The 12,019-nt window shown below is 42.8% G+C and overlaps 2 protein-coding genes across 2 annotated transcripts; both read left to right on the top strand.

Annotated features, from left to right (window-relative positions):
• Window positions 1-3,303: 3,303 nt before the first annotated feature.
• Window positions 3,304-5,295, top strand: LOC308106233 (cullin-2-like; the record flags this gene model as incomplete). The annotated part of the gene is made up of 1 exon (XM_080457289.1): window positions 3,304-5,295. One exon carries the CDS (start codon window positions 3,304-3,306, stop codon window positions 5,293-5,295), a length of 1,992 nt encoding a protein of 663 aa, XP_080313415.1.
• A 2,823-nt stretch (window positions 5,296-8,118) lies between these two features.
• LOC308106232 (P2Y purinoceptor 13-like) lies at window positions 8,119-11,291 on the top strand (the record flags this gene model as incomplete). Its single annotated transcript, XM_080457288.1, has 4 exons — window positions 8,119-8,233; window positions 8,693-8,894; window positions 8,981-9,370; window positions 10,875-11,291. Exons 1-4 carry the CDS (start codon window positions 8,142-8,144, stop codon window positions 11,289-11,291), a joined length of 1,101 nt encoding a protein of 366 aa, XP_080313414.1. The 5' UTR covers window positions 8,119-8,141.
• Between the last annotated feature and the right edge of the window lie 728 nt (window positions 11,292-12,019).

Raw genomic sequence — 12,019 nt, 5'->3', positions numbered from 1 at the left:
GAAAAAGTTTGAGCACCACTGATATAGAATAGAATTTAGAAGACATTTGTAGAATCCCCAGAAGCAAAGATTTGAGTTACAAATGTTTGCTTTAAAAATGTATATATGTTCAAAGATTTTCAAAAATAGCAGATTTACAAGCTGTGCCGCGCTACGAGCTTGTAAATCTGCTTGTAGATCTGCTATTTTTGAATTGCCAAAGAAATCTAAAAATGACACTTAACCGGTCTAAATGAGTTAATTTAACCTGTTATGAAGGGTGCCTTTGAGCATCCCAGGTCTATAAAGTAAATCCTTGTTTCCTGTTGCATCAGAGGAGAGAGGAAACTAAGGAATGTTTAGAGAAGTGACACATCGGCAAAGCTGAGCTCTTGAAACTGAACCTTGGAACTTTCCGTCATATAGAACAGGATTAGGCTATTTTTCAACAATATTTGCGCTGACATCAGCATCTAATACGTGCAAAAGAAGACGGGACTACGGTAGTTTCTGACAGACATTTTTCAGGATCTGTGCAGACTTGTGTCTGTTGTATTAAATACATAAAAAAACAGACTGACTGTTGAACTGATAATCGGCTGATTCTTTGACCAGATCCGAGAGCCGATATGAGAAGTAGGTAAAACTGATATGTAATGCTTCAGGCTGTGGAAACCAACTACTGATGAGTTGTATTGATGCTTATCTCTCTGGAAGGAGTTAATGTCTCTCGGGGTCGCGGATGGAACTCCATTAAGCAGGGAGTTCCGTTGCCTTATACAGTTGGCTGCGGCCCTGGTGTCATTACGGTGATGTCAGGTAGTGTCGGGCATATCCATATATGGAGCGGGCTATGTCAGTTATACCCAAATCTGGGACTATGATGTCAGTCCTGGACAGGAGGGGTTCCAGGAGGGGTCCTCTGATGTCAGAGCTAGGTACAGTATGCCAGGTATCTCCATGTATAGCCGTCTAGGAGAGATTCTATGAAGTCAGACTTGGGGAGGTTGATTGTCTCCATCTATGGGGATCTCCATATATGGCAAGGTTAGGATCAAATAGGTCACTAAAGGTCAGGACTGAGTAAGTCATTCATCCCCTTATATAGGTTTCTGGGCATCCTGCCATGGTCCACCTTGTGGTGTTATCCATCTATGGCTAATACTGGCAAATATGCCCTGAATGTTCTTTACACTGGCGTTTCTCAAAATAGAATGTAGTCAGGTCAAACAAGTGAAAACAAGTTTGAGCTCATCAATACTGAGATGCCAAATAGAATATTATGATGGTCTGTGTCCCATATCTATGCTAATAAATAGAACGATTTTCTGAAAGACAGGACTTTTATTATGTCAGTCAGTCAGCTATGATGTCAGTATTGTGACATCCGCATTATCCACACACTTAGTGCTGTGATGATGTAACCGTTGCCTATCGATTTGCGCTGACGTCTGGGATTTCAATGGACCCTTCGCTAAGCCCCACCCACTCCACTCTGTGACTGGTGGTGCGAAGTTAGTCACACCCAGGCCTGGCAGCGCCTGGCAAACTTTGCTTCTCACCCATTGACTTTCATGTTAAATGATGGCTTTTCACCTTAAAAATAATCGATCATTTCAGGAGCAAGAGCTTCAAAATCTCTTCTAAATCTAGTCAACAAGGCCTGCAGTAGGCTATGCACTGGACAAATGTGCATGACATTATTTCAATAAACTAAAAACATGGGAAATGTTAGAGGGAGTAATAGCCATGGATACACGACGGTCGACTGTCACGACCGTCATGGATGAACTTCAACCTGGTGTTTGCACTTTCTCCATTTATGGCCCGTACATCTACATAAACGTTCATATTTCAAATATAAAGTGCTTATCCCATGGCCACGGATGTTACATTTATGTACGGGCTCTCAGAAGTACCCGTATCATCCGTATTGTTCAATAAAAAGCATTTTAATCTGATCGGTGGCCATTTTCTCCATGCGCTTTCAACTAAGCGACCCTATCGGTTTGTAGGTGTATTGCACTCTGATACATTATGAGAAAATGGCCACTGATCGGATTAAAATGCTTTTTATTGAACAATACAGAATATACGGGTACTTTTGAGAGTCCCGTGCATAATTTCAACATCCGTGGCCATGGGGTAAGCACTTTATATTTGAAATCTGAAAGTTTATATAGATGTACGGGACCGTAAATGGAGAAAGTGCAAACACCAGGTTAAAGTTGATCCAAGACTGTAACAGGAGTTTTCATGTACCGCAGGGTAAGACTGCCAGGAGCAGATAATAAATAGACGAACAAATGAATTAATATACTTTAACGTGCGGAATCCGAAACAGGCAGCGCTGTGATTCTGAATTTTGTTACGATTACAGTGATTAGTAGCCTATTATTGACACCACCTGGGCGAGTGAGTCGTATCGTGTAACTTTCCTGAAGAGCTGTGTATGTGTTCAACAACACAGCCATTCAGCCTTGTAGTTTAAGTGCAGCTTTCAGCTTGGGAAAAGCAGACTCAAACAGGTTTGGGTACGGCCCGTGGTTCATAGTCACCATTGCGTTATCGTGGTATTCCTATTCTTGCTATTATATTGCAAATGATTGTGTGTGTGCGGGCGAAATAACATTGACAGCAATGGCAGGTGACGAAAGTTTGCCAGACCTATGCCAGGCTAACAACGGTTGCTAAGCTGGCATTGGACAATCGCTTTTGGGGTGGGGTTTAGCGAAGGGTGAGCATAAAACAATCTTCTGATTCACCCAAGATACATTTTGACATCAGTGTGATGTCACGAGCATCCAGCCAAGCACTATATATCTCACCCCTTGAGATGAGATGCAGTCCACGTTACATCGAATCTACCATTATCCCTGAGACTAGAGCCTTGAATATCATCGACCCAAATACCCAAATACCTCTGCATGGTACAGCGCTCTTTAGTTCCATACTCATTCTTGATCACCAGGGTTCACATCGCGGTTTCTTATCGGACACCACTGCGGCGGGTCCTACACTTAGACAACCAGTAGTGACCTTTCCTTTGAGTAGTATTTCATATGGTCTTTCATAGTATTTTAGCTTGGAAACATTAAGGCTTGTCTATTAAAGGGAATTTTATACATCTACAAAAACACCATACACGTGACGTCCTTGAAGATGATGGATTTTGACAGGACATGGAAGAAGCTACAGACAACGGTCAACACTGTTCTGATGTGTGACTGTGACAAGTTGGAGAGACCTAAATGGCGAGCTATATGGCATGATAGCTTGACTGACGTTTATGACTTGTGTGATGTATATGCAAATAAATTATACATGGAGACCGAGAAGTTTCTGATAAATCATATCTGCCAGTTGTCCAAGGAAGTTGTGGGGTCAAAAGAGGACCCTGAAAGCATGCACCGCAGATACCTGAACAAGCACAACAAGGCCGCTGAACACATGGACAGTCTTTACAAGTATTTCAACAATCGCATAGTTGAGATGAAGTCTGACGGCGCCGCCAATCAATCATTCAAGGAAATAGGACAGTTGACAAAAGAAATGTGGGAAAAGATGATGATCAATGCCAGCAATGTCGAAGCTGCCCGGAAGCTGCTTGACACAATCGTAGATAACTATAAAACGAATTCATCCGAATTTAAGAAGCATCTAGACGAGTACAAGAAGTTGTTCAATCCACAGCTTCATGAGGAAATCTTTGAGGGGCCATTTCTGACACAAATGGGAGAGTATTACAAACGGGAAGCCTCCCATCTACTGCAAGAGCCCAACTGTTCACAGTATATGGAAAAGGTTGTTGCATGGTTGAAACGTGAGGAGGAGCGACGTAAGCACCTGCACCACTGCAACAGCCTCCAAGTCAAAGTTAAATACGAATGCGAGCATAGGATGGTGGGCGACCACCTGCAGTACCTCCTCGGGGAGTGTCAGAACATCATCCGGCAAGAAAAGCCAGGCGATATCACCAACATGTCCAACCTACTGCAGACCGTGAACAGTGGCTTACCTCACATGACGAAGGAGCTGCAAGACCATATCCACGGTGAGGCCCTCCGAGCCATTAGTAACCTCTCCAAGGAAACTATGCCAACCCAGTTTGTTGAGTCCTTGCTGGAGATTCGCAGGAAATTTGATAGGCTTCTGAGCGGGGAACGCCGATTCGTGATTGCACTTGATAAGACTTTGACGTCCGTAGTGAACTACACAGAACCCAATTCCATCTGCAGAGCCCCCGAAATGCTGGCCAAGTACTGTGACAGTCTGCTCAGGAAGCCTGCAAAGGGTATGCCGGAGAACAAGGTGGAGGGCAAACTGGACGACGCTATTATCATATTCAAGTACATTGATGACAAGGATGTCTTTCAGAGGTATTATGCTAGAATGCTAGCAAAGCGGTTCATACATGGCATGTCATTGTCTATGGAATCGGAAGAAGGTGCAATCAGCAGACTAAAGAAAGAGTGTGGCTACGAGTACACAAGTAAGCTCCACAGAATTTATACGGACAGAACCATGAGTGACGGCCTCAACAACAACTTCAACAACTACCTCAAGGAGCAGAGTTTCTTTGACCTTGGCATCAGCTTCCAAATCTATGTATTTCAGGCAGGAGCCTGGCCCCTCTCACACATCCCCTCCCACACCTTCGCCATCCCTCAGGAGCTAGAAAACACTGTACAGATGTTTGAGTCATTCTATTGTGGGCAATTCAATGGTAGAAAGTTGAACTGGCTGCACCATCTATGCACAGGTGAGGTCAAGATAAACTGCCTGTCCAAGGCCTACACGGTCGTGGTGAACACATACCAAATGGCTGTGCTGCTGGCCTTCAACAACAACCAAGCGGTGACCTACAAGGAGCTGCAGGTCGCTACCCAGCTGAATGAGAGGGAGCTGCAGAAGACCATCAAGTCCCTGCTGGACATGAAGTTGCTCAACCACGACTCACAAAAGGGGGAAATGGAAGCCGAGTCCCCATATTCATTAAACATGGGCTTCACCAGTAATAGGACAAAGGTCAGGGTCGCGCCATCGATGCAGAAAGATGCGCCACAGGAGATGGAGCAGACAAGGAGGTCCATAGATGGGGACCGCAAAATGTATTTACAAGCCACAATAGTGAGACTCATGAAGACCCGCAGGGTGCTGCTGCACAACACCCTCATCCAAGAGGTCATCAACCAGTCCAAAGCCAGATTCAACCCCAGCATCAGCATGATCAAGAAGTGCATCGAAGTGCTCATCAGCAATGAGTACATCGAGCGAAGCAAGAGCTCGGCAGACCATTACAACTATTTGGCATGAAAAAAAGAAAGGCCAGGAGCGTACACAGATATCTACCCTTTGACCGACTGGGTGGCCTGTTTGAAATAAAAAAAGACAAGACAACAACAAACAAATGAAGAACAGACTCGTACTTAGTTTTGGACTGCTGTTGTCTGGCGTGCTGCAGTCGGTGGACCGTCGCAGGACTGTCTCTTGCATTTCTGGAAAGCAGGTTTATGGAAAAGGTCGCAGAGTCACTTTAGACAACCTTGCCTTCCTTGGCCTACTGGCACCGTGCACAAGACAATATGGCGTTATCGGCCCAGTGGTTTGAGAGATTAGCCGCAGACGCACACAGATAATAGGGGAGAAAACATGCTGCCTTCAGGCAGTGTTGCATTGCTGAATTGGAACGTGGTTTGTACTCTATTTTAATGGCGTGACACCTACACTACAGGTCATACAATGGACAATTGACATGCATCTAGGCTCATTCCTATGTTAATGTACCTGGTGTGAGTCGGGAGCCTTTGTAAACTTTGTTGAGGTGTGAATTTAAAGTTGTTTTAAATCTATGTGCCGGCGCGTGCTCCTGTTCAAATAGGTTCTTGCACGGCGTGCAAGGCCGTCCCATGAGCAATGCAACCCTGCCTTCAGGCCTGGTGTAGATATGATCACAAGACGGGGTCTTAATACCTCCATATTTGGGAAAATTCTCAGCCCAAGTTTAAAATTAAAGGGCGCTTTGGTGGTGCAAAGTACCTGTTCGCTGCACATACTCCTGCTGGCTGGGGTGGCACCTGTCAGCGAGGAATGTTGAACAGGAGGACTAGAATGAAGGCACTACGTGCTCCCAGTGGGGGCTCCTCACTGGCAGGTGAGCGAGGCAGCAAGTGTAGATTTCTACAGCAGTGACAACACAGACATGTCTGCGGACGGGGTTAATTGGCATGAGTAAAATTGGGAGAAAAAAGGGGTAAAATGGCTACTCTAAATAAATTAAAGTTGAAAAAAGTTTAATATTTCAAAAAGTATAAGACGGAAAGAATTGGGCAGCCTCTTTCTGCAGCGTGCACAAGAAATGTGGTGCTGAATGAGATTAGCCCTGGACACACAGACAGCACAGGTCCCTCTTCTATATGGCTCGGGTCCCTTCATTGCCATACATTAAAAAACAATATTCACAATTATGTGAAAAATACTCAGGGATTTACTTTCTTGGTCCACTGGCAGCATGCACAGGAAATGTGGCACTGATCGGTCCAGTTCTTTGCGAGATTAGCCTTGGACACTTTACGGACCATACAAATGATGGCTTTCAGGTGGCTCGCTTCCTAGAGCCATACCATAACATCTATATTCCAGCCCACTCCAGGAATAATACACTGGCTCTCAGCGTTGGTTCCAGCGACCGCGAAGGCTCCAAATGAATCCTAACTGGTCTGAGAGTGAACAATTGAACCAAGTGGACTCTTACAGGTCCATGTGGTTCCATCTGTTCACTCTCAGAGTTAAATAATCATTGAGAATTTTACAATGTAGAATTGGGGGGAAATATCTAGAAGATAAAAAAAAGTAGCATCAGTTTGCAGGTATAAAAACAGTTTCATGTGCATGGTTAAAGTGCCATGGTTAAAGAAATACATAGCAATACAAAAGCAGTGGGTACCGAGTCACCATCTCTGTGCACATGATATCAAATCATGCAGTCAATTATCACGTATACACGTATATATACATACTGTGTAACTGATAGTGTTAGTGCCACAGCAGACAGTGCGGCGTGTAGAGTCGTAGGCTACATCATAGATGCATATACAGTAATGTCATATAAGTGACTGACGTCACAGACTGGCCGTATGGAAGCCATGCCGCTATAATACCCTGCCTGGTTATTTCGTCCACACTATTGAGGAACTTCTATATACAAACTGCATGCACTGTTGCCACAGCTCTATTATTATACGTTAAATACATTCAAAAAATACTCTGATAACTTCTTGTTATGGCAATAACCACTACTGTACCTTTCAAAACATGATTCATATCAAGGACGTAAAATACACATAAGACAAGACAGGGTCTAACGGTGTGTCTTCCATGTGTATCTCTGACTTCCTGTGCTCAGTCTCTGCCTCCTACAGAGAGCCACGCCAGAAAAACCTCAGCAGTTTCACATCAAAAAACATAATCTCCACCTGACAGCCTTTCAGTCTGGTGGAGATACTTAGGCAGAGGTGGAAACAGTACTAAAATGTTTTACTTAAAGTAAAAGTATCAATACTTTACAGTTACTGTGAAATACTCCGTTACAAGCAAAAGTCCGGAATAAAACATTTACTTGAGTAAAAGTACAAAAGTAAATGTACTTAAAGTACCAAAAGTAAAAGTACTAATTGTGCAGAATGTCCCATTTCAAGTTTTCAAATGTATAAAAATATTTTGAAACTAGCAGATCTACAAGCTCGTAGCTTGTAGATCGGCTATTTTCAAAAAGCCAAAGTTTAATTAGGGTTAATGTAAGTTTTGTAATAATCAAAATCTACAAAGTAACTAGTAACTAAAGTTGTCAAATAATTGTAGGGGAGAAAAAGTACAATATTTGGATCTGAGATGTAGTGGAGTAGAAGTATTGGAAAGTATAAATACTCAAGTAAAGTACAAATACCTCAACATTTTACTTAAGTACAGTACTTGAGTAAATGTACTTAGTTACTTTACACCACTGTAATTAGGCTTCCTGTTCTTATACATGCAGATAAAAGAGGAAGTGATCAGTTTTGTCTGACCAGGCACTTTGTCCTGTTAGTGCACACAAAAGCCTATTCGATTCTGCTGACTGCTCATGAGAACCTGAGTGAAGCAAACAGAAGTGTCACTCTGCTATGTTGGTATTACCCCCTCCTGTTCTCTTTGACTTAGTTGCAGCTAGTATACGTTACAACACTGGTTCTCAACGTCGGGACAGGTCCAAAAGGTAGAGTCTTATTAACATTTTATTACTGTAAATATGTTAAAATGATGCCTCAATTTTAGAAGTCTAAAAGGTGGCAATTTTAGAATATTTTGGTCCAAAAGACAAAACAAATACTGCAACCAATACCCAAGACTTAAGATGAGTCAACCTACAAAGTACAACTCTTTATTGTTGGAAAACATGTATTTATCCATCCATCCATCATGCATTTACAGAGTTTTCACTCACGCTGTAAATTCATTCCTCTCTATTTTATTGTTGTTTATTTTAATGTTGTTTTATGCTTTTGCTTGTTTTTTTGCTTTATTGTTAAATTAGTACTTTTTCTGTAATTGTATTCTTGCTCTGTAAAGCACTTTGAGCTGCATTTCATGTCATGAAAGGTGCTATACAAATAAAGTGTATTATCATTATTTCCTTTTATTTTCTTATCACTCTGGACCCCTTTCCATTCTCAAGGTGGACCAAGGTTGTGAAGATGAACACCACAACATCCAATCAGTCCATGAAGTGTGATCTATATTCCAGTGTGACCACTGTGGTTTTACCCTGTCTATATACGATCCTCTTCCTAGTGGCGCTGGCACTGAACAGCCTGGCTGCATGGATCTTCTACAACATCCCCACTACCTCCACATTAAGGGTCTATCTAAAGAATTTGGTGAGTGAAGGGATTTGTGCTGGAAATATTTGTGTCAGTGCAAATAAAACAGAGCAGTGATAAATGATATGATTCTTCACCAATAGGTGGTGGCTGACATGCTTATGACACTGACCATCCCTGTGAGAGTGCTGAGTGAGGCGGGTGTGGACTCCTGGCACCTGCGTGTCTTCTTTTGTCGATACTCTGCCACTCTGTTCTACCTCTTCATGTACATGAGCATTTCTTTTCTGGGTCTCATCAGCCTGGACCGCTACATGAAGATAGTCCGGCCATTCAGGATATATGCTCTGCAGAGGGTCAGGGTTGGTCAGGTGCTGAGTGCAACTGTCTGGGTGGTTTTGTCATCTATAGTGCTGCCAAACAGTATCCTGACTGACAAGAAACCACAGTTCTCTGGAAACAAACTGATGTGCATCTCCCTGAAGAGTGAATCTGGTCTGAACTGGCATAAGGCATCCAGTTACTTCTGTCAGGTAACACATAAAAACTTTGCACTGTACTTCTGGGACCCCTAGGGGCCCTCAGAGTTACTACAAGTGGGGCCACCAAATGTATGTGTGATAGAAACATTATTAACATGACTCGAAGATAATGTGTAAACAGAAACATTTAATTTACACAACACTGATGACAGTGCTGTAATATTGATTTATGAAGACATCAAAGCTGCACTTAAAAGACAAATATGTGGAGTACTTATATGCTAGTCTCAAATCTCTCAACAGTCAACAGACATTGATGAGAAAATCAGCTACAGTATGGTGAGCTATCTTTGAAAACCTCATCAAGTTGTATAGAAAAAAAAGAAAAGTTTAACATGCAACAATTTTATACAATATATGCAGTGTGTATGTTTTTAACAATTAAAAGCAAAAGAAAAGTCTAAAGCATTTGTGCACTGAAAGAAGTTAAGTGATAAAAGTGATTTAAAAGAAATCCCATGGCAACAGCAGCCAAGCTGTGAGCATACAATGACTAATTCAGGACACTGATGGACACTTTGTGGACATTTTGTGAATGAAACATTGATGGATAAATGGCGCAATGTGTGGGACAGCAAGCGTCGATGGACAAACGGCTGTAGAATGTGTCTGCCAGGCTGACAGGCAGGCCAGGAGGCAGAGATTATGTATTGCTTTTGAAATTCTTGTAATAAGTAATGGTATTACAATAAACGCACTACTTTTAATATCACAACAAGGCAAGCAGCTGATGGCCTCGTATGTCGACAAGTGTGCCATCCATGTTGGCAAGCCGCGGTGTACGGAATAGCCCACCTGTTTCAAAATTGGACACAGTACTTGACAATGACATTAGCGTTTGTGGGATAGCTAGCTAGATACATAATGTAAACAGATTGGCTGGCATGTCACTTCCACCCAGCCAACTGCAGGACTTAAAGGTATCATGACATTCATTTTCACTTTTTTTATTTTCAATGTTTTATTTGGGGTTTTATGACCTCAATTACACCCAAAAAACCTGAACTTAAAACATTCAGTGGATTTTCTGTGGTCTGGGGTTTTCTGAATAATTAGGCTGAAAAGTAATCTGAGCTTGGCCCTTCGACAGTGAGGTCACTGTCGAATAATCCCGCCCACTCTCCTCCTCGCCCCTCCCCTCCCCTATCCTTTCCTTTGGGGGGGGCGGAGCAGAGGCGATGATTGACAGGCAAAATCCCTCACCAGCGACACCCGCAGGCAAAGATTTCTTTTTTCATTGCAGTTGAAAAGGCTTTAGAAATGTGAGAGAAAAACACCTGCCATGGATCACTGGAATGGAATTTTCACTTAAAACTTTTTGTACACTTTTGAAGGACCAGGACAAAGACTTTGAATGTGGTGTAAAAGTGAATGTCATTAAACCTTTAACGCACACTGACTATTCTCTGGGGTTGGCCATTCTCAGGACTCTGCAAAGCTGCAGCTGGACTCCACTCACGCTTTGTAATGCTTTTTATTGATGTATTGTGTCCAGGTGGTGTTCTGGGGCACACTGGCTTTGATGGTGTTCTCCTACACCTTCATCAGCAGGACGGTGTACGAGTCATACAAGGCCTCCAGGAGCAGCTCTGAAGTGACCAGTCGCAGAACCAAAGCAAAGGTCTTTGTGGTGGTAGCAGTGTTTTTCATTTGCTTTGCCCCCTTCCACTTTGTCCTTGTTCCCTACGTGCTGAGTCTGACCCAAACCCAAAACACAGCAGACGGCTGCAGAGCAGAGAATGGCCTCTACATCGCCAAGGAGACCACCTTGTGGCTGTCGACTACAAACGTTTGTCTGGATCCGGTCATCTACATATTACTGTGTAAGATCTTCCGGAGACAACTGATGGCCACGCTCAGAAGCAAAGCCCCCCCACAAGTCACCATGGACGCACATCTTCAACCCAGCTAGAGATGCCACAGTGAGTGACATAGGAATGGTCAAAGTGTAGTTGTAAAGGCTACAAGTTATATACACTTATAGAGAAATACCGCAGCATCACATATCTACAATAATAGTCATCTAGACATACTAGACTAACTAACTAAAATGGAAGTCTATATTAAAACTTCCTCCCTCTCTACAGAACTGTTGGCTTTTATATGAGTGTTTTCTGTATTCATAGTGTATTAAAGAAAGCATGCTGTGTAGTGTACTGTATAAAGTACAAGGTTATGAATGGTCACAAACAAGCCAAAACATTTATTGAATTGGCCTTAGTGACATAAATGTACCTACCTTTGTCGGTGAAAAGGAATCAGACACACAAGACCACATTTGTAAAAAAAATATTTTATTGTTTTCATTAAAAGAGAAAATAAATAAACGCTCACACACTGAGGGCTCCAATGCGAAAGATGCTTTATTGCACCAAAGAAAGCTGTGACTGTTCGTCGCTCAGCACCTGCCCATGTGGGTTGGGGATGTGCATGCCGTTTCCCTTTTTTAATTGTTTTCATTAACAACGTTTAAAGATTATTGTCTCCGCCAGGCCGAAAGGTACAGTATGGCCGAGACGGTTTTGCACCCTGCCCGTCCGCCTGTCCGTCAGTCCGTGTGCAGTATCTCTATAGTCATTAAACGAATCAGGTTTTTCAGATAATATCATATTCCGTCCTGATTGGCTAAGATTGGCTTCC

The sequence above is a fragment of the Gymnoscopelus braueri genome (genome assembly GCF_963280865.1).
Source record: "Gymnoscopelus braueri genome assembly, chromosome: 18".
NCBI lineage: Eukaryota > Metazoa > Chordata > Actinopteri > Myctophiformes > Myctophidae > Gymnoscopelus > Gymnoscopelus braueri.
The sequence above is the reverse complement of the archived record's forward strand: the minus strand, read 5'-3'. Positions and strand labels throughout refer to the sequence as shown.